The sequence below is a fragment of the Larimichthys crocea genome, chromosome XIII (genome assembly GCF_000972845.2).
Source record: "Larimichthys crocea isolate SSNF chromosome XIII, L_crocea_2.0, whole genome shotgun sequence".
Taxonomy (NCBI): Eukaryota; Metazoa; Chordata; class Actinopteri; family Sciaenidae; genus Larimichthys; species Larimichthys crocea.
This window is the reverse complement of record NC_040023.1, coordinates 12,969,216-12,992,817: the sequence shown is the minus strand read 5'-3', so window position 1 is coordinate 12,992,817 and position 23,602 is coordinate 12,969,216. Positions and strand designations below refer to the sequence as shown.

General features: G+C 41.0%; 1 protein-coding gene across 1 annotated transcript in view; it reads right to left on the bottom strand.

Annotated features, from left to right (window-relative positions):
• Positions 1-23,343, bottom strand: part of gucy1b2 (guanylate cyclase 1, soluble, beta 2) — a 29,939-nt gene extending 6,596 nt beyond the window's left edge. The window contains exons 1-16 of the mRNA XM_027286150.1: positions 23,041-23,343; positions 22,858-22,944; positions 21,793-21,866; positions 21,587-21,681; positions 20,842-21,002; positions 19,480-19,579; positions 17,567-17,739; positions 17,388-17,484; positions 16,596-16,699; positions 16,314-16,415; positions 14,401-14,494; positions 13,953-14,149; positions 12,482-12,605; positions 12,256-12,404; positions 10,761-10,928; positions 9,332-9,486 (exon numbers count right to left, since the gene is read on the bottom strand). Coding sequence (XP_027141951.1) covers positions 9,332-9,486; positions 10,761-10,928; positions 12,256-12,404; positions 12,482-12,605; positions 13,953-14,149; positions 14,401-14,494; positions 16,314-16,415; positions 16,596-16,699; positions 17,388-17,484; positions 17,567-17,739; positions 19,480-19,579; positions 20,842-21,002; positions 21,587-21,681; positions 21,793-21,866; positions 22,858-22,860 — 1,796 coding nt within the window. The 5' untranslated portion in view covers positions 22,861-22,944; positions 23,041-23,343. The remainder of the gene's footprint in view (positions 1-9,331; positions 9,487-10,760; positions 10,929-12,255; positions 12,405-12,481; positions 12,606-13,952; positions 14,150-14,400; positions 14,495-16,313; positions 16,416-16,595; positions 16,700-17,387; positions 17,485-17,566; positions 17,740-19,479; positions 19,580-20,841; positions 21,003-21,586; positions 21,682-21,792; positions 21,867-22,857; positions 22,945-23,040) is intronic.
• Positions 23,344-23,602: the final 259 nt, after the last annotated feature.

Genomic DNA, 23,602 nt, shown 5'->3' with positions numbered 1-23,602 from the left:
TCACTAGAGACGCCCAACCTCCCCCTTCCTAACACAAGATAGCAGGTCCTTTTGCGTTTGCAAATTGCGATGTCTAGACTCAACTTTGTCTCTGAGGCAAATGTACTTTGTGACTTTGGGCTATACAAATAAAATTTAATTTGATTTGATACATGTATGTAAATACATGAAAATACCAGTGAAAATACCCACAATCTACATGTCCAATGTAAAATAATATGGGAAAACTAACAGTACATGATCATAAAATGTCTTTTCACTGATACTTGATAATGATAATGAATGAATGAATTATAATCACGGCATAGCTGTAAATACAAACTAAATGTACTGAGTCAATACATCAATACATTCAGTTTCTCTGCTGATCTATAGTTTACTGAAATTTCACAACTTTCTTCTCCACATTAATTAGGCTAAGCTTTCAGGTAAATGGACCATACTTATACAGTGCCTTTCTAGTCTTACAACCACTCAAAGTGCTTTTACACTTCAACACGCAGACTAGAAGAAACTAAGTGGAAGATTCGATCAACGGCCTGTTGAATAGTAAGTCTTTTTGGCATAACCACTGTACCAAAAACAAACATGGCAGTAGCAGCAGTGTGGACAACGACGTGCAGCAACATGTGTGGCTACGACCTGAAGAAACACCTGAATCCCAGAAAGATGCACATGCACAAGAAACCGCTTACAGGCATAGACAATGATAACAAAGCCATAACAAACAAATGTGCCAGGGTTGTTTCATGCCTTAAGTCTAGTGACAAGACTAAGACGACAGACGCCATCTTCAGAGAAATGGAAATGAAAAGTTTCCCCAACTACTTCTCAAGTATTTCAATGAGGAAGAAGACCAGATGTTCCATAAAGTGGATCAAACAACCATGCCCTCTGAAGTGACCTGTGCTGAACTTTCAAGTATGTCTTGCATTGTTGTGTGTGGTACATTTGAATATTTTTCTTTTTAGTCCTAGTTACTGTAAGCAGCTGTTCAGGCTTAATCCTCTAGCGTGCAGGCTCGGAACTTATGCAGAACTTATGCAGAAGAAGAATGCTTGATTAAGAATGCTTGATTAATTTACATGTAATTTGTAAAATTGTTTGTAAAGGGAGTTTTCATAACAAATTAGTAAGGGGGGTTTGTAACTGCCGACGTCAGTTAATACATTCTTATTTATTTATTTTTGGTTCCTACCTACCTTTTCAGTGAAGCGGGCTCATTGTTTGTTTTTTGTTTCTACATTGTCTCCACACACACATTAAAGTAAAGTTAATGTAAAGAGTTACAATGTTAAATGTAAACAAAGAAAGTTACAACGTTAAATGTAAACAAAGAAGACAAAGAAAGAAGAAAAGACAAGATTCAGCCCCTTTGGTAGTGTGCAGCCTACGAGGTGTGTTTTATTGGTGTATTGTGTAATTACATTAAGCTACAAGCTCTGCATCAGCATATTCATTTACGTGATTGTTTGTTTACTTTCCTTTGCTTCAGTTCTCACGGGTCTGTCTGGGTCGCTCGATGACTGAATAAACCCTGTTTTATAAAATGATCTCGGGCCTCATGCTTTACTACCGAGAGGAGCTACAGTGAGAACTCGACTGCTTCGCGTGAGTAGCCGAGGAAACGTCGCTAGAGCACGGTGATCCACGGTGATCCATGGTGATCCACGGTGATCCACGGTCGGGATGAAGCCTTTCCACGTCGCGGGTGCATCGTTTATTACCATCCACACAGCAACCAAGGAAGCAGCTGCGGGAGGGTTACGGTGCTGCTAGTGTGAATTTGTGTAAATAAGAGACTTTAAGTGTTTTGCACAAGAGACGGAAACATTTTCAAGTTGGTGTTGTTTACTTACCTTTCATTGTTGAAGTCCGTTGAGGTTCATTGATACGAATTGCGCTGATATTGAGATTGTGTTTATCGACAGTTACACTGTAAAATTTGTGTCAAAATAAGTGTTAATATTAAGATATAACAGTGCCACAGTAATTTAAAGGTGCATTGCAAGGATTTATTGCATTTCTAACTTACCTGTGTTAGAGTTAACACCTCTTTTGTATAGTTATCACTGATGGTAATAAGACTACTAAGTGGATAAGACAAATTATTTAACAGAAAGGTACAATTATTGCTTTAAGTTAAAACTGAGTGTTGATTCAGCTACGCTAAGGTTATTTTGCCCATTCAATAAGGTAACTACAAGGCTAAGAGTTGTATAACATTTAATCTAACTGATTTAATCAAGGTAAAATGTCAGACATTGAACCCTTTTCTGAGAGTGACAGAAATGGTGGTGGTGAAGACATACAGCAGCATGAGACAGACATGCAACCGCAAGCATTGGAAGGCATCGAAGCTGCTTACCACACTTCTTCGCCAGAGCCACAAAGAAGTCGAAGAGCTCGGAAGTTAACGGAAAAAGGCCAAGAATTGCACAAGGAGCAACTCTAAAGGGTTGAACACCATTTCATTAAGAGCTACAATAAGTGGAAGACAATCATTAAGGATGCTAAAGGAGTGCTGAGTGGAGCATGCTCAAACAGCCGCAACAGGAAACTGAATGATGTTTATGAAGAGTTGAGACGCATTGATATTCCAAATCAGGACACACGTCGCAGAATCGACACCTGTGAAGCAGTAACAAAGACAATAATTAAAACTGCTAAAGGTCATCTAACCACAGAAGCTGATGAAGATCAAGAGATTAAAAAACAAGACAAGAAAGAGAGAGATAGAGAATCTGTGTTTAAGTCTACAGCATCAGATAGGACAAGTATCTCTAACCATACCAAGTCCAAGTTCGCCAGGTCTTCGGTTCATTCTCGAAGCAACTCAAGGGTCACATCCAGACGCTCAAGCCAGTATTCTGCTCACAGACAAGAAGCTGCTGCTGAAGTCGCCGCCAATGAAGCTGAATTGCAAGTACTGTTAAAGAAAGAAGATCATATCAAAGAACTTGAACGACTTGAGGCTGAAAATGCAGAGATGCAAAGAGTGCTAGAGTGAAGAGAAGTGGAATGATTGGAGACAGTAAGGAAGTTAAAGGCTGCCAAGGCGCGACAGCAAGTGTATGAGCAAAATGAATGCTCAGATGATGATATAGATCAACTGCTCCATCAACGTGTCTCTTTGAAATTGAAGGAAGAAATTAAAGATGAAAGTAACGTGTCTCAGCATCAGCCTCCACCACAAGCTATGACACTGCTAGGGAGAGAAGATAGCACAGCAGCTCTTGTGAGAGTGTTTGCAGAGTCCATCAGTGCAAGTCGTCTTCCTATACCTGAACCAACAACATTCTGTGGTGATCCACTCAGGTTTAATGATTGGAAGGTTTCCTTTCAGACACTAATTGACAGGAAGAATATACCAGGTGAAGAAAAGATATATTACCTGTGAAAGTATGTGAGTGGCACAGCCAAGAAAGCCATAGAGAGCTATTTTCTGCTAGGCACAGAGTCAGCCTATCGTGCAGCATGGACCATCCTCGAAGAGCGATATGGCAATCCATTCCTCATCGCCAAAGCTTTCAGGGACAAGCTTGATTCATGGCCCAAGTTAAACTCCAAGAGCAGTGTGGAACTTCAAGAACTAGCTGACTTCCTCCGCAGCTGTGAGGCAGCCATATCTCAAATCAAGGGTCTTGAAGTGCTCAACGACTGCAATGAGAATCAGAAGATACTTGCTAAACTTCCAGATTGGCTGACCTCTAGATGGAATAGGAAGGTCATGGAAGTGGAAGAGCAAAGTCACGAGTTCCCAAGCTTCAGCAGCTTTGTTAAATTCGTCACACGTGAAGCCAGAACCGCCTGCAACCCAATAACGTCTCTCCATGCTCTAAAGCCAAGTGAAAGTGAGAAGATCAAGGTCTCAAGGAACAGAGGTCCGGGAGCAAAGGTGCTTGCAACAAATGCAGGTGAAAGGACTGCTGTTATAAGTTGTATATTCTGTAAGAAGGCAGGTCACAATTTACTCAAGTGTTATAAGTTCATGGAGGAAACGGTCTCTGCACGAGTTAAGTTTGTCCAGGAAAACAAGTTGTGTTTCGGCTGTCTGCAATCCGGTCATCGCTCAAAGGAATGTGAAAGGAGACAGACCTGCAATATATGTGAGAACATTAAAAACACTCATACATCCACTATCATCCCAGTGTGGGTGTCAGCCACAAGTGAGCCTGATTGTGAAATTCTTGTGTACGCGCTCCTAGATACACAGAGTGACACAACCTTTCTCCTTGAAGAAACTGCAAAGGCTCTGCACGCAAAAAATGAACCAGTTCAGTTAAAGCTGTCCACCATGGCTTCAAGGAACACCACTGTGCCATGCCGAAGAGTCACTGGTCTGCAAGTAAGAGGATTCTACTCAGACAAGGTAATACCTCTGCCGGTGACATACAGAAGAGACTTTATACCTGCAAACAGAGAACATATTCCCACACCAGAGACGGCTAAGGTTTGGCCTCACCTTGAACACATCGCAGCTGAGATAGCTCCTCAACAAAGTTGTGACGTTGGCTTGTTAATAGGCTACAACTGTCCTCAAGCTCTCGTTCCAAGACAGGTGATGCCTGGTGAAGGAAATCAGCCATTCGGACTGAAAACAGACTTGGGCTGGAGCATAGTAGGCTATGGCAACCTCTGTCTTGATTATGGAGATGCAATAGGAGTAAGTCACCAAGTTGTTGTGAAACAAGTCATTCCAGATTGTCAGTTGGCTTCTGATGTCACAAGGGAAGTGCAGTCTGTCTGTAGAACGCTGATAAAGGAAGTAGTCTCACCTGTAGATGTCATTAGGGTCCTGGAGTCCGACTTTGTGGAAGGAACCTCAGGGGATACAAGCATCTCCCAAGAAGACATTAGATTCCTGTCACAGATACAAGGGCTCAATGACGACGGTCACTATGAGATGCCGCTACCTTTCAAGAAGGAGAGACTTAACTTACCAAACAACAAGGTATGCGCCATTCATTGTCTCAGATGCCTAGAAAGGAAGCTGAAAAGAAACGAACAGTACTACAAGGACTACAAAACCTTCATGGATGACATCATAACTCGCGGAGACGCCGAAAGGGTTCCTGAAGAAGACATCAACAAGACTCCCGTGTGATACATTCCCCATCACGGGGTGTATCATCCGCAGAAGCCCGGAAAGATCTGCGTCGTCTTTGACTGTTCGGCAAGGTTTCAGGAGACTTCTTTGAACGACCACCTACTAACTGGTCCTGAGTTGACAAACAACTTGGTCGGAGTCCTTTGTCGTTTTCGTAGAGGTCCTGTGGCGATAATGTGTGACATCAAGCGCATGTTTCACCAGTTCTGTGTCAAGGCAGAAGACCAAGAGTACTTACGTTTCCTTTGGTGGGAGGATGGAAATCTGGAAGCTCAACCATCTGTCTACCGAATGAAAGTTCACCTGTTTGGTGCGGCTTCTTCCACAGGCTGCGCCAAATTTGGACTAAGACATCTTGCTGATGAAGGAAGATTCAGGGAAGACACCATCCAGTTCATCAGAAGGAATTTTTACGTTGACGATGGGCTAGCAAGTGTCACATCTCAAAGCCAAGCCATCCAACTAGTGAAGGAATCAAGAGAACTCTGCAGCACAGGCAAACTCCGGCTGCATAAGTTCATCTCAAATAGTGAGGAAGTCATGGCCACAATTCCTAAGGAGGAATGTGTTGAGGCTGCCAAAGATCTGAACATGGCATTGGGTGAACATCATATGGAAAGAGCACTTGGTGTCCAGTGGTGTGTGACCTCAGATGAGTTCCAGTTCCGAGTAGTCGTCAAAGAGAACCCACTCACCCGAAGAGGAGTCTTGTCCACGGTTGCCTCAATATTTGACCCGCTCGGATTTGTGGCACCGTTCATTCTGGTCGGGAAAAGGATTGTCCAGCAGATGTGTCACGACAAGCTAAGTTGGGATGACACCTTACCTGACGACCTGCGACCTCTGTGGGAATCATGGCTCCTAGACCTGAAAAACCTGGCTAGGGTGAAGATCCAGAGGTGCTACGTTCCACCAAACTTCAAGGTTCTGCGCTATGAGTTGCATAATTTCTCCGACGCCAGTGTGTCAGGATATGGAGAGTGTTCGTATCTCAGAGTGATCAGTACATCGGGAGAAGTGCACTGTACTCTAGTCATGGGGAGGTCAAGAGTTGCTCCCACTAAGGTGACCACCATACCGAGGCTAGAGCTGTCGGCCGCTGTAGTAGCAGTCAGAGTCAGTGATATGCTAAAGGGAGAACTTGAAGTGGAATGCATGCATGAAGTCTTCTGGACAGATTCAAAGATCGTTCTAGGCTACATCAGTAACGAAGCCAGAAGATTCCATGTGTTCGTAGCTAATCGCGTGGAACGCATCAAACAAAGCACAGAGTCTGCGCAATGGAGGTACGTGACTTCAGAGGAAAACCCAGCAGATCATGCCTCAAGAGGCTTCTTAGCTGACCAGCTGTCAACATCTAACTGGTTCACAGGCCCAGACCTGCTTTGGCAGAAATAGTTACCACCAGAAGATGTCAACGTGTCTGATTGGTCAAGATTGGTGAAAGCCATTGCCAGATTAAAGCGTCTTGCTAAAGAAGTCAAAGGCCTGAAGCCCCGGTCCTGTGAAGCCACTAGTTTAGAGGAAAGGAGAGAAGCACAGATAACCATAATAAAAATGGTTCAAGAAACAAACCTGTCTCACGAAATCCAGTGTCTTCAGCATCATAAGGACAGCAGCACAACCCTCACTCTTGAGGAACAGGAAGTGAGACGCACCCTGCGGGCGGTGAATCCAAGGAAGGCGGCTGGTCCGGATGGCGTCCCAGGACGGGTGCTGAGGGAGTGTGCAGACCAGCTGGCTGGAGTCTTCACGAGGATCTTCAACCAATCCCTGGCCCAGTCCTCTGTTCCACCCTGCCTGAAGTCCTCCACCATGGTCCCCCTGCCCAAAAAGCCACACATCACCAGCCTCAACGACTACAGACCAGTGGCACTCACTCCAGTGGTCATGAAGTGCTTCGAGAAACTGGTTCGCAGTCACATCACAGCAGCCCTGCCCCCCAGCCATGACTCCAACCAGTTTGCCTACAGAGCGAACAGATCCACGGGAGACGCAGTGGCAACAGCACTCCATGCTGCACTTTCACACCTGGAGCAGCAGGGGAGCTATGTGCGGATGCTCTTCGTGGACTACAGCTCGGCATTCAACACCATCCTGCCACACAAGCTGGCGGTCAAGCTGAGGGACCTCGGGCTCCCTGAGGCCACATGCAGGTGGATCAGCAGCTTTCTCTCTGGACGCAGACAGAGAGTCAGAGTGGGTCATCATACATCCACGGCCCTTAGCCCCAGCACTGGCTCCCCCCAGGGCTGTGTGTTGAGTCCCCTGCTTTACTCCCTCTACACACATGATTGCACCCCTGTCCATCACAGCAATACCATTGTGAAGTTTGCAGACGACACCACAGTGGTGGGGCTCATCTCCGGGGGGGATGAGTCCGCCTATAGAGAAGAGGTGGAGCGGCTGTTGGCTTGGTGCACAGCCAACAACCTTCTTCTCAATACTGCAAAAACAAAAGAACTCATAATAGACCACAGGAGGAAGAAGACTGTGTCCCACCGTTGCTCGGGGACAGTGTGGAGAGGGTGGCAGACTTCTGCTACCTGGGAGTCCACATACAGGACAGTCTTTCCTGGAGCGTGAACACCTCGAGCTACTAAAGAAGGCCCAGCAGAGACTGTACTTCCTGAGAATACTCAGGAGGAATAACATCACACAAAGACTGCTGGTGTCCTTCTACCGTGCCTCCATTGAAAGCATACTGACCTACTGCGTATGCATTTGGTACACCAGCAGTACAGTGGCTCAGAGAAAAACGCTCCAGAGGGTCACCACCACCGCCCAAAGGACTGTCGGCTGCCCTCTCCCAGCACTGGAAGACCTACACAGATCCTATTGTCTTAAGAAAGCCCACAACATCATAAGGGACACTTCACATCCTGGTCACCCCCTGTTTAAAATGCTGCCTTCAGGCAGACGATACAGAGCCATTGGTGCTAAACAAATATACTCAAACACAGTTTTTATCCAACTGCAATAGCCACTGTGAATGCTAAAAAATGATGTGCACAATGTTTTAATGTTTTACGTTATGGGTGTATGCTCCTTTTAGCATATTTAGTATTTATTTTGATTTTAGCATATGTTTTTTTATTTATTTTAGTACATTTTAATGTCTCAGGTATTTTTATTCTTATTTATTCTAGTTATTTTAACACTCACTAGTCACTTTAATGCTAGGATTTTATTGCACTTTCAATCTCGATGTACCTGTGACAATGACAATAAAGATCTATTCTATTCTAAGTTGCCTCCTTTCCACAATTCGTAATGAAAATGGAGGTCTGTTGTGAAGCACACACTTAGTTAATGGCCTAGTCGTGGTAACATATGGTCATGTTGAATAAGGCATTAATTAATTAAGTGCTTTACAGTAACTAGTTAAGTGCCAATATGCTACTTATAAGCATGCTGATAAGCAATTAGTTAATTGAGATATCTCAATATTAAGTGTAACAACAAATTTGTTTTGCAGTAGTTAAACAGTGGGCTTTGAGGTTAATTGATCATCTAGTAGATTTACCTTTTTACTTATTACTTCTCTTGTAGGGGGAAAGTCTGAAAGACCACTTGGAAGCTCAAGCTGTTTAAACAATGAAGGAGTGTTAAAAATGAAGTGTGTCACCAGATCACCAGAGAGACATGATTTTAGCATGAAGAGAATTCATATACTACTGTATATGCTTTGCATATTTGCATTTATTCTTTTTTAGCGTATTGTTGAAACCCTAAATGTAGAGCGGCCCTCATATGGGTAAGCATTAAATAAGGGCTGACTCAGACCAAATTAGGCACTGTGGCAAAAATGCAGGTTTTTCCATTCATTGAAGTTAAGTTTGCTTTAGTTTTGTTTTGAGAGAGTCAAAAAGCTGTGGTTGAGTGACATAGACAGTGAATAAGATACAGTAGAGGGAGCACCAATGGCAAACAAAAAAAAACGGTGAATCAGATAAATAAAAAGTTATTTTCTGATTGTTAGTGGTTAAAAAACATATATAATTTTAGGATATATGTTGCAGCATGCTATAGTTTAAAATCATAAAGCTTCAAATAGAAATTGTACCCTCAAATTTAGCCTACATAAACAATAACACAAATCAGATAGACAATCATAATGGGCTGGCTCTTGGGGTAGCCATCAAGTTTCCAGGCCACTCCCTGGATAAGCCTTTGCACAACATTTAGCTAGGGCTGAGTCACATGAATGCACACACACACCTGTATGTGGAAGAGCTGAGGTGAATGTGGTCAGGGACTCCATGACTCTCCATCCTGGAGGCTGTGTTAACAGTGTCTCCAAACAGGCAGTAGCGAGGCATCTTCTCCCCAACCACCCCAGCTAACACTGGACCTGTATGGAGACCCACACGGATCTGAAATATACACAAGGGTATTTAGAGGAAAAGAAAAAAACAACATAAAGTGTCTTAATAAGGTACCTCTGCATTGATTCTACAAGTCTCTGAGCTCCACTGGAAGGATGGAACACCATTCTTCACCAAATGAGAGATGCCCTTATTTGATGTTTTGATGATTGTGATAGAGAATGCTGTCTAACACCTTAGCCCAAAATCTCCCTGTGAGGTGACTGTGGAGTTCACCTGGCATTTGCATGGCATCTACTTTTGTTTTACACTGTACATCTGCAACAGCAAAGTCTTCAGACAGACAGTCTGGATACACCTGCTTACTTACCAAGAGTACTAGGAACTGGCCCGGAATGCGCTGTCAGCATTTTTAATAGGCAAGACACTGTGGCTGAGTTTGTTTTGTAAAGTTTTGGGATTAAAATCGAATTTATTTCACTCTTGCTTTCTAACCTGTCTGCAGCAATTAGTAACTGTGCAAGTTAGCACATAGCCCTAATCACTTTTTACAAATCAGCACAATTTAGTAATTTCCCATCTTTTTCAATTGGTTTGATCCAATCAAACAGAAAATCTGATTCTGAACTGCCATATCATACAACATATCTAACCTGTGACACTAGAGCAGTTGGATTAGGCATAGTCCTATCACAGATTTTGCATCGGGAAGAATGGCTAACTAACATGGAGATATTGTTAGCCACTGAACAGAGATACTCATGTAAACTGCCCCCGGCAGTCTAATCCTATGGCAGCATAACTAAGGGATGACCTGAGCCAGCCCTAACTATAAGCTTTATCAAAGAGGAAAGTCTTAAGTCTACTCTTAAAAGTGTTGACCGTGTCTGCCTCCCGAACCCAGAATGGTAGTTTGTTCCACAGAAGAGGAGCCTGATAGCTGAAAGCTCTGGCTCCCAATCTACTTTTGGAGACTATAGGAACCACAAGGAACCCAGCATCCTGAGAGCGCAGTGTTCTAGAGGGGTAGTAAGGTATTATGAGCTCTTTTAGGTATGATGGTGCCTGACCATGAAGAGCTTTATAAGTAAGGGGAAGAATTTTAAATTCTATTCTAGATTTAATAGGTAGCCAATGCATGGAAGCAACACAGCAACCATCCGATCTATCCATACAACCCCCAAAAAGTTGGCACACTGTAAATTTTGCTTTAAATAGAAACAATATGTGATGATGTGCTAAAACATCATAAAGCACATAAAAACATTCAAATTAAATGAATAAATTAAATTAAATTAGCTGACATGTTGAAAAATTCTTACCTGTATGGGTTTGCCTGTAACCGGGTTGGTGACCTCTCTGGCTGCTATCCTCATACCCAAAGCAAAATTTGCCACTCTGAAAGCATGGGTTTCTGTAGGGACTGGAACGCCACCCACCACCATGTATGCATCACCAATAGTCTCAACCTTTAGGAAGTCAATTAATATCTGAGGTAATTCAAACAATATCGGATTAAAAAATGTGAAATTCAAATGCTACATTACATACTTCTATTAAACAGGTTATGACAAATCTTTAACTTTTTAAAGAAATTGTTTGGCTTTTTTTTTGCTTTATTTGAAAGAGACAGCTTAAAGAGTGACAGGAAATGTGGGGAGAGAGAGATGGGGAATGATATGCGGGAAAGAGCCACAGGTTGGATTCGAACTCTGGGCCGCCGCGGTAAGGACTGAGCCTTTGTACATGCGGCGGATGCTTTACCAACTGAGCTAAACGACACTCCACAAATCTTTTACTTTTAACAGCAATATACAATGTGTCACTTATAATCTCCACTAAATTAGACATACATCAACAAAGCCATAAGACACAAATGTATGGTTGGTTATAATGGGTTGGGACTGATTCCATTTAGGATCTGATCATAGGCTGCAAGGATATTTTATAAACAATCTTATTTGAATATTTTAAATGAATACAATTTCAATGGAATTGAAAATGGAATTTAAAGGAAAAACATGTTACTGAGTTAAATCATAAAATGACCATGTTGTGTCATCAGAAATAAAGAAAACAAGCTAAGTTGAAATACTGGCTTCTTAACAATACTACAGCCAGTATGTTCTCCTTTCATAATTTGTGTTTCTTGTGTCAACCAGGTTGCCAGATATGAAACAAAATTGTTGCAAACATGGTGTTGCGAGAGAGATCTTGACTTTTCTTCATGGAAAGTGACAAACACTTTGTGAATGTCTTGACCTAACCAGTTTTTGGGGATGAAGTGCACTGTAATGTCGGTGGGGAGGACTAACTGGGTCCAGATGACTTTTCCACATATAAATTAAATAATTATTTTCCTCATACAGTTTCGCAAGACTCAGATTTAGAAGTGGTTACATGAAATAAATCTGACAACCTGCATGAACTTTGGGGCTGGGGAGGAAGAGTGGCAGGAGATGACTCAATGTTTTGAATTTGGACTCCTGCACTACCCATGTTTAACCACTAGATACCACTGTTACACAAGGATTTGACTCCACAGATAAATCAGTTAAAGTTGAATTAGAAAACTAACTAACCCTAACACTTAATGCTGAAGTTACAGGAATTCTAAGTTTGTGGTCAAATGAGTGGTAATTGTCTCAGAAACGTTGGATGTACTTTGCAAGTTTTCCTCCCAACATAACCTCATCTAGTCAGAAGACTAGCATAGGCAGATAAGTTTAAATACACACAAGTGGGAAATAGTTTGAACATAAGCAGCCTTTCAAAACCTCATCTAGAAATATTGATTTCAACCAGGTGGGATAATACCTTATAGATATCATGTATGTTGGTGAGTCTGTCGAACTTGGAGTACATGGAGTTGAGCATGTGAACAATATGGATGGGCTCACAGGCAGCGCAGATATTTGTGAAGGTTACCACATCACTGAACAAAATAGTGCACACCTCAAAGTCCCCTGAAAAAAACAAATGGATAGATAGAGCAACAGATAGATATGTACAGATAGAAACCTTGGTTGATAGACAGACTGACCTGCCTTTACGCTCTTCCCATCTTTAAGCTGATTGGCTATGTGACGTGGCAGCATGGCATACAGCAGAGTCTCTGTCTTCTCTTTTTCAGCCTCTAAGTGCTGCGATAGGATTCTAAGTTCCTCCTTCAGACACAGACACACAATAAATTATATTTCCCTAGGTCTCTTTTGGTAGCAATAGCACAATGAGTTAAATATATTAAAGAATAAAGCCAAAACCAAAGCAGTGGATGTTTTATTGAAATTATTTAACTTTTGTGTTAACAATGTGGGGGTGCAGGTTCTGTGTTGCCCTGAGTAAGGAATAAGTGGAGACCAGGCCTGCAAGGGAAACAATTCGTTAGTTTGGCTAATTTGGTAACAAAGAGCATCTTTGTGGTAATGCGTAACTAAAACTATTTAGGTAAATTGTGACGTGACTGTGCAGTATTATAGATGAAATCTGTGTATGTGCAAGTCACTCATGTAATGGTCCCCCAGACTGTGTCAGGGTTTAGGTTAGTAGCAGCAGGCTGCCAATTGCACCACATGTGGCGACTGGAAGGACCACTTGTGCTTGTGGTCCACAGTATGTTTTCAAGTCTGTATGTTTAATGTGTCAATTTCAGTAAAATGAAACACCTGGTTGGTTTTGCATATAACCTCTGCCTCAAGCCTCCTGCTTTGTGAATACAGCTGCTACGTGGCCATCCTAACAGTCTCAGGTTTGTAAACTGTCAAGAATTTCAAATGGAAAAAGAGTGACAAGCAGTGCAATCTTAATACACTACAGCACAAATCTGCAGCCTAAGGCAGTTGGTGTAAACATATAAATTGTAAATTGATGACAGAAATAAAGTAGAGGTGGCTGTGGTTCAGGAGATAGAGCCACTATTACTATCATCATCACTGGATTAATGTAATATGTAGTGTAAACACATCACACCTTGAGTGCTATACAACTATATTATGAACTATACAAGTACAGTTCATAATATAAAATAATATTTAATTATTTTGTATTGTGAACTGAACATTATATAAAAAAATACATAATGGAAATAAATAAAAAGCTGTTTGTATGATCAAGTTTTAATTTACAAATACCCAACTTTAAAGAACCATTTTTCACCAAAATATCAACAACTTGCTTTGTGCTGCCTTATTTGAATGAATTTCCCACCTGCTTGTTACTTTCTTCCCACCTGTACAACGTGTGCTTTGTGCTAGACACCAATATACCGCACAGAAGGTCAAAGCAAATGTCAGGGCCAGGAAAATACCAGACTTTGCACTCAGCATCTGGTGCAATTTCACATGAATGCCAGCAAGATAAAGGAGTTGGTGATTGACTTTAAAAGGAAGACACCTCAGACCACACTAGTGAACATTCAGGGAACATTGAGATGGTGGGAACATCTCAAAACTAATCTCTACCATTTTTGGCAGGACACACACAAAAGATTGCATGAATTAAAGGTTCTTTCCTACTTTTTTCCTTTCCAGTTGGTTGGTGAGCTCCATCTCAGCTAGACGTTGCTGGTTAAGGAGAACGAGGTCTCTGGTGACATCATGCTGGGCCAGGTCTGCCAGGTGTAGGCCCACATCTTGAAGTTCCTGGAGGCTTCGTAGCTTCGGAGAACACAGGTACAACATACAGCCAAGAGACTCCATCCACAACATTTGACCTATAGATAAAATGAACACAGGTTAACCAGAGGTGGAGAAAATGTTGTTTAGATATTATGGAACTGGCAACGCTTCTCTTTGGTACCCACAGCCCACCTCAATTTCCATTTCCTTCATACGCTATGCTAGCCTTTGTCAAAAAGCACTTCTACTGTAAAAGAAGATTAAGATTCTGATAAGTTATATTTCTTATAATACTGTATAGGATGATATGTTTAGAATGCATATTGTGTTGTTAATTAGAAGTCACCTCTTAGTTTGAGTATGGAGTTTTTGTCTTTGTAGCTCTTCAAGACAAACTGACTGTTGATGAATTTCCTGATGCTCTCAATGGTAAAAGTTACCTGGAGGACAGAGATAGAGACAGAGTTTGCTCATCATATATATATGCTTATCACTTCGTCCCCCGTGCTGCACTGGGCCACTCTGACCACGTCATGGTCCACCTGATTGAGGCAGAAACTAAAGCTCTGCAAACCTGTAGTGAGGACTTCAAGGAAGTGGACCAGTGAGGCTGTGGAAGATCTCCAGGCATGTTTGGACTCTACTGAGTGGGATGTGTTTAGGACTGCTACAGACTGTCTAGATGAGTACACAGAGGCTGTGACGTCATACATCAACTTCTGTGAGGACTGCTGTGTACCATCATGCACCAGGATGAGTTACAGCAACGACAAACCCTGGTTCACAGCCAAACTCAGACAGCTAAGGTTGGCAAAGTAGACAACACCAATTCTCAGCTAATCCCCATCCACCTTGCAAGCACTGCACTGATCAGCTGTCTCCAGTGTTCACAGACATTTTTCAACACCTCACTGGAGACATGTCATGTGCCAGCCTGCTTCAAGACCTCAACAAACATTCCTGTTCCCAAGAAACCAAGGACCACAGGACTTAACGACTTCAAACCCATCGTTCTGACCTCTGTGGTCATGAAGTCCTTTGAGAACCTTATGCTTTCACACCTGAAAGCCATCACCCTCCTGGACCACCTGCAGTTCACCTACAGGTCTGTCGACATTGCAGTGAACATGGACCTTCACTACATCCTCCAGCACCTGGACTCCACAGGAACCTGCACCAGGATCCTGTTTGTGGATTTCACCTCTGCCTTCAACACCATCATCCCAGCTCTGCTACAGGAGAAGCTCTCCCAACTGAGCGTGCCTGACTCCACAGACTTCTCACTTCAAACTTCTCCTGTCTGACAGGAAGCACTGCGTGAAGCTGGGGAAACATGTCTCCGACTCACAGACCATCAGCACAGGATCCCCTCAGGGCTGCGTTCTTTCTCCTCTGCTCTTCTCCCTGTGCACGAACAGCTGCACCTACAGTCATCAATCCGTCAAGCTTCTGAAGCTCGCAGACGACACCACACTCATCGGACTCATCTCTGATGGTGGCGAGTCCGCCTACAGGTGGGAGACTGACCATCTGGTGACATGGTGCAGCTAGAAAAACCTAGAGCTTAACACTCTAAAGACAGTGGGGAGGGTGGTGGACTTCAGGAACCATCATATCATCACATTAAAAAAAATCTTGATTTTATTTTTGAATGCAGCCAAGTCTTTGTTTTGCTTGAAATTTTAAAACGTATTATTATTATTATTACTTTGATTTTACCATTTATTTATATTATTTATGATTATTATTATGCTCCAGAGTTGTACCAGAAATAAATATTGATGAAATGGCATTAAATTATCATCATCCTCAGGGGAGGCCACAGGTGCATCTTTCTTCTTCAAAAGTTGTTTAAGGAGGCATTTTAACTACAGGTTTGCTCAAGAATCGGTCCAGGGACATCACCTGAAGTAGTCACTCTGCTTTTTCGTGAGACTGAACGCCGCAAAGAATTAAAATGGCAATATTGCAGGTTAAACGTGCCAGAGCTTCAACAAAACGTGACTACTCAGGTGCTTGCATCACCAGAAACTTGGCATTAAATTATAACTTTCTTTGTTTGAATCGAGTCATTTCACTCAGTGCAGATGTTGATAAAATGACAATGCCACTTCAATATATATAAATTAATTGTAACTAAATCATAATGCAACATATGGTGCTTTACTCAAACTCAAACTACAATCAAGTTATTGAGGATGAACGACACTGAGTGCCATCGCTGATTGCAATATACTCTGCTATATTTTATTGTTTTACCTGTGGGTGTATAATGGTGAAGTATTGGTCCAACGTAGCATCTTTGGCCTGGAGACCTGGAACAAACTTTTGTATGTTCACCCCTGTCTGCCTTACCTTCAGCTGATAGACAGTTTGAGGTTTGAGACAGAGACCAGGAACAGAAAGAGACAAACAGAAAGACAAATAGTATGTGTAAACACAGTGCATTAGGATTCCACAGCAGGAGTTTGACCCAAAACAAAAATATTTTAAGCAAATTTAATCCAAACCACTGAAGCACACAGACACATGGAGCCTTACATCTTCATCAAAGACAACATGGAAAGGAAAGGCATTACAGAAAGCTTTCTCTTCCATCCACAGCTTGTTAGGGTAACATGGACTGAAAATGCACTGGAGGCTGCCTGGAAATAAGTAAAACACACAATCGGTGATGAAGCTAGTCATAAAATATAGCTATCCAACACAGACTGATGACAGTATCTGGTTGTTGGCTGTTGCATGTTATCTAAATTTGACAAAATTTGAGCTGTCTTGCCAACTTTTTGTTGTCGTACAAGAACAAATACATATAGACAGATGCTTTAGCTGTAACATACTCAAGTCTAAATACTGTACTATATCATGGCATCTTTTTTATCTGATTCATTTGGAAGCCATCATTTCCAAGCTGGATTCAGACAAACTTCAAGAAAACAATGCAGCATGTAATCCAATGCAATAGAAATAGCTACTTAAAAATGTTTCTTTATGCTTAATTATTAAATTAATAGTTCAACTACAAATACACTCATTTGGACTTTTTTCAAAAGGTAAATGATATCAGTCTCATGTATTACAGAGCTGTGAGTACAGAGCTGGAGTCAGGATGTGGTTAGCCTAACTTAGACCTGAAGCAGGATCTCCAAAGTTATAAAAATACACCAATATTTTTTTGGAGTAAAGTTACATGCTGAAACTTATTTCTTGATAAAGAACTGTTATATGTGAATGGTACTGTGCAGCTTGTTTGCAGAAGTTTGCTGGATAAAATCATTGAGCTCAGGGTTTTAAAATGGTAAATTCTAAAGTCTAAATTCGTAGAAATGTTACCTTTTTCTGCATAAACCACAGCCCTGATCAGGTTCCAGCCTCTCTTTTTCCCAGCCAGCGAAACACACCTGTCCCTCATTGTTCTGAATAATGCCTCCTATAGAAAATCACAAAGAATCAGAAACATATTTGATATATACATATAGAAATGGAGTATACACATACACCCAGACACCCACCCCTCTGTCACTGGACTGGTCCTGGTCTCTAGTCTTGTGAGCTTGGTTGGTCTGTTTAACCAGAAATACGACATGCTCCTTCTTCCCTGTGCGCTCAACTTCTTCCGATTGATTGAGAACCGTCATAGTCACTCTGCTATTAAAAAACTCTTTGGCAACTGCCTGTATGATACCTGCAGCAAGATGGAAAAAGGGAAAGGTGAAAGGGAAAGGAGTTTAGTAACCTGACACTTGTTGTCACTCCGACATGAAAATAAATGAATGTGCCCTTTTTCTCCACCACAAAAGAAATGCAGACCAGAAGAAACAAATTTATCAACCAAATTTATAACTCTCTTTGTCTCTTGATCGATTGACTTTTGAAAGAGAAATATTAATGGTTAGCATCAGTATTTTTAAACCTGAATCTTATTTTCCCATGTTTTTGTGTTATGGGGACAGCAAGTTTTGGATTTGTTGCAGGTACAGAAACCTGCTACTGTGTTGTCCTTAAAGGCAAATGCAGACTATCTAAATATGTCCAAATGTGCTTGTTTTTACCACTAAAAACTACCAACAACTAAGTGCCTGACAACATGACCCTATTTTTTTTTTATTCCTTTCATTTGATCTGCTGTGTGAAGAAAGTTTTGGAGGGACAAAGGTCAAGGAGGAGTCTGTTGTGTTGGAGGACAGAAAGTGTAGCTTAGTGTGAGAAAATAAAATATTTTCAATGTCAGGGGTGATTATTTAGCTGAAATCAGCAATGTGGACATCATCAACATTTATTTGAGCTGAAGAAAACAGATAATGAAGGAGAGGCAGAGGAGGGCTGCAAAGCTGAGGAGTTCCTTGGGTGCTGTGACCCTTTTCCCACACAGGAGACGTTACAAACCACATCAAGTGGAAGGTATAAACATCATTTCGTAATTTCTCCGTACTTGGCTTTTTAACAATGTTGTCAGACATTTAACGTAACAATCTGAGTGAGTAAGTATCAACACACTGTTCACTGTTAACTAATCACTCTCTTTAACAGTAGGGTGCTGGACCAGGCGGGTCCGTCTGATGGAACCTTGGTTTTTGGAGACTTCTTTAGCTGGGCTTGGATGTTTTTCTGAATAAAAAAAAAAGTCTTCCAGCTTGCCACACCACCCCATAGCCCAGATATATAGAAAGAATAGAATATATACTTTATTGATCCCTCGAGAGGGAGAGTATTCATTTTGCTGCAATCTGCAACTTCACTGCAATCCTACACACTGGACATTTTAATGGACGAATTTGATTTGACCCACAAGATTTACATTGTAGATCATTTTGCAGCTGCAGGCTACAGCATTGTCCCGGTCATGTCCTGACAATGCCAGTTATAAGACAGTTGCAATACTTTTCAGGTGAGGTGATGTAAAGATATAGGGAACAGCACACTGAGTCACTCTGATCATTCAGCCGTTGAAATGGTTTGCTTTTGTAACAGTTGTTGGGGGCCTTATTTGGTATGTGAGTGTGAGAATTTTTTTATCCATACTCTGTAATGGTTTTGCATAGAGGCCAGATATGATTAAAATATAATATTTAGCATGATGATATGTGTTGCATTTAGATTTGAGCATTACTGTAAGGCATTATATTAAGGCATTGTATGGCATTTATGCCAAAGTCTATGTATAGGTGTCATGTTTATTGGTTGGGTCTTTTTTTTCTTTAGTATGGTCATTATGAGTCAGTGAATTCCACAATTTACTTGGGATGAAAGGGGAGAAAAATCTGTTAAAAGTCAATTAAAAGTCATATTCAATAAAATGAAATGTAAAGAAAATAGTCACATACCTAGAATCTAGAATCTTTTTTTTTTGAAGAAAAAATAGGAACATATAAGATCAGGATCAATACAGTGGACTGAAGAAGTCAATTAGTGTAGTTGTTTTTACCAGGCACAATATGGTACAGCCCCTTCCTATCAGAGTAGTAGTGAAGAAGCATATCCCCATCTTCTGTCATCTCCACTCGGAAAGATGGCGCATTCATTTCCTTAAAAACAGATTTAGTTTAGGTTGAAAAACTACAACAAATACATAATATGGCCACCTCTGCAAGGAACAGTTGAAATTAATGAAAAATGAAATGAAAATGAAATTCCTATATTTAGTGATGATATAGCAGCAACAGCCTCTTTGTATCTTTTTCAGCCACATTTTGCGGGTTAACCAAAACTGTACTGAAACTGTACTGCATCCACACTCATCCTCTGTAAATATCATACAGTAGGATATTGACAAAAGTGCAATTTAAAATGTAGTTGAAATGCAAAAAGGATTCTAAATGTATAAACAGTAATTAGATTTTCTCTAGCTCTGGTGCTTAACAGACTTTTTACTATGACAAACAATAAAACATTTTTTTTTACAATATGCTATCCATGCCTCTGCATAATGGCTGTGAAGAGACTCCATGAGTGACTACACAGTAAAAAAATCAAAACTCAAATTGGATGGGTCAGTTTTTAGTGGCTTCTGATTCAGAAGAATTCAGTTTAGTTGATTTAAAAAGGAGGCGTTAATTGTTGAAAGTAGGTTATATAATGGCCATAGTAGACTGAGCAGATAGAGAAAAGGACACAGCTCTACAGAGGGAATATCAAGAGTGTAGCATCATGTGCAATGTTGCTGATATTGAATAACCCCGCTTCGGACTTGCAGGTAACTCTGGACAACTTTCAACTTGTGGGACTGGACAGCTGAGGATGGGAGAGTGAGGGGAACAACCACAGCAAAGGACCACAAGCCAGAGTCAAAACCAGGTCGCTGCAGAAAAGACTCAGCCTTTCGTACATACTCTATCACCAGGGCGTATGAGTTTTTTTCTTATCCATCTTACATTTAGTTATTTAGCTGATGCTTTTAACTAAAGCAACTCACAAAAATATACAAGGACATGTTAGTGCAGAAATAAGTATTTATCTTAGCTCATCTCATCTCTTATTGATTATAGATAATCTAGCTAGTCCTTGACTTTGAGCTGATATCAGTTGACTACATTACACAGGGATTTTTTCCCCTTGCATAGCATAAGCCACAGATAATTACCACCTAAAATACATTATATCTGGGCTGCATAGTATGTGAGCTCAAATCAGGTGTCAAATCTGTCTTTTGGGCTTATATTTTACAAACATATAAATCATCACAGTCATCACACCTCTATTTTTTAAACAGATGCACTGGTAAAATTACATTTTCCTAAGACACACCAATGTATGAGGAGGCAGTCAGAAATAACACGTGTGAGCATACCTGGTAGGACAAAGCCAGGTAGCTATGGAGAGCATCCAGATTCCCAATGAATTCAATAAGATTTCCTCCCAGTGTTCTCAGCATGGTGTCATACCCCGCTTGCTTACAAAAAAGAAAGAAATGTTCTCCAAAAAGATTAAGAAATACATCAGCGGGGATATCTAAAACATCAAAACACATACAGAGAGACAGTGTCACAGAACTTTATAGATATTATATTCATTTAACATACCAGCTATATCTTGTACTACCAGTGCACACCTGGGAGGTGTGTTGTTTTATTACTACATTGGCAGCAAACATAATCAATTAGAGCCCTCCCAAGTATTCCCAAAAGAATGTACAGTCCAGATAATTGGACCCTTGGGAGGAATGGGGAAAAGAGCATAGTGTTGACTCTGAATAAACAATTGCCTTATGCTTTATGCCCATGGTCCCACTGTTTTTTAAGCATAGTGTGTATGCAGTGATAAAAACATGAAACACCTACAGACTGGGTGTAACCCGTTGGATTTCATCAGGGACATTGTTAACACTTGAGTTTGACATGCACACACAGATGAAATTTCACACCTACATGCTCTTGTTTTTGTTATACTGCAAATTATTGTTTATAGAACAACTTTGGAAAACTAGTGTCCATATGGGCTCATTAACTCCATGGCCAGACTCTAACTCTGTTACAAACAAATACAAAATAAATGGAAATACTGGAGCTACTACATACAGCAATCTGGACTCTTACCCAGCAGTGAACAGGCTTCCTGAACCAGACTTAGGGTCAGTATATCATCATAAACCATGTATGTCATGAAGGTATCCTGGACTCCTGGTAGAGAGCTATGCAAAAAACATGATTTAATAATTTGTACATCAACTTCATCACAATTATCATCTTGATCCTGGCAGGCAATGCCTGGCCATTATAATATGCTGTATATGTGCACAAACCTTAGTTTGTCCCAGGTTTCATGGCCAAACCTTTCCATCACCAGAGACTGGAGGCAGCTGTTTATGAACCCGTACTTTAAAGCATAAAAACATTGGTCAAAACTGTCCCAGTTCAATTCTTTGTCACAAATTGATTGCACAATTCATTCAGTTGTCACAAAATATATACATAGACTTCACTGAAATAAATGATGAGATCCTGGAGAAATTTTAAATTCAATTTGTCACACATCCCTCTTCTTAGTTCTGTGTTTGTTACTGTCCAATGATACATAAGTGTATGTTTTAATTGTGAGCTGCAATCAAGAGAATATAGATAAACATTAGGTTTAAGCTAACTCTGTAGGAGTCCATTAGCATGGCACATCTTGACTTTGCAATATTTGCCCACCCTTCTTCTCTTCTCTCTAAAAGCATTTGTAATTGTAATTTCAATTTCTATGTTTCACCCACTTGAAACCCCCCAACCTTCCTCTGACCTCTGTCACCACTGTCTCATACAAAATACACACAGACATAGAATATACAGTTTGACTGTTTCAAGCTTCCCCAGAACAACCATTTTCCTTGATTTGACCCACACTGGTGGCTCAAAAAACATCTCAACAGATCCAGGTCAAATTTGAGCCAGAACAACAACTTGTGGCAATTTTTAAATATTTATATTATTGCTTATTTTTCGGTCACTTTAGGAAGCCATCAAATTTCAGGTTAAAAGATGGACATGTAGGGCATTTTTACTGCTGTCAAATGTCAAAACAGGTAACTTTTGACCCAAACAGTATGTAAGGGTTAAGTCAGGTCAAAGGTAAAATCTAAAGATACAATTTACACCCTGAAATGAAAATAAAGTGAGGATGTCCTATGAAGCCAGATGTGACATTTTTGTGTGTTTTAACATTAGCTTTGTTGTCCCAAAAGCTACACTTTACTGTTGTTATAACAACACAAACAATTTGCCCTTACCAAGATCTCAAAAATTCAAACCACATTCAATCCAAACACAAATCCAAACTGGCAATGATTGGCCCACTTTAATCTGACAAAAGAGGATGACATACTCACCATGTCTGCGTTTGATGTTATCCACCGAATTATTCAATCACAATGATGCTCTCTCTCTCTCTCTCTCTTTCTCTCTCTCTCTGGGTACTTATATAAAATAAGATAAGCCAAATAAATTACTAGCAAGTCAATTTTCACCAGCAAAGAGAAATCTACAGAAACAGATTTTTGTAACTTCTTTACCAATCCAAACATTCCACAATTACATGATGTATCCAGGGATGACAATGACACTCAAATCTCTGAGACAGATCTTTCAGAAGCTACTAGAGCATTCCCCAGGTCCAGATGGCTTTGGCTATGAATTTTACAAAGCTTTTCACGGAAGAATAGTCCCTCTCGTGCTAAGAATCGTGAATGACCCTGCAAGTGACTGACCCATTACTTCTCTAAAGGACGGCTGTGGCTCAGAGGTAGGGCGGGTCGTCCACTAATCAGGCACGCGTGTGACGGAGCACCTCCGTCACTGACTTAATCTAATTTTTAATCTCTAACTGTTTCTGTATGCGAGTTGCCTTTTTATAAAATGTGTTTTTATGCGTCGTGCTTGAGTTGTTGGGGGTGGAAAACAATGGCCAGTCACCCTGAAGTAGACATTGATTGGCTGTCATTGTGTTTGGCAGGGCCGGTTTTTTTTTAATGGTTTTTGCTATGGCAATGTGCGCGACCGCCCATGGGAGAAGCCCCTGACTTCAGGAGGCCATCTGGTGGCGGAGACTATGAACGGCAAGTGGCCGCTCTGTCC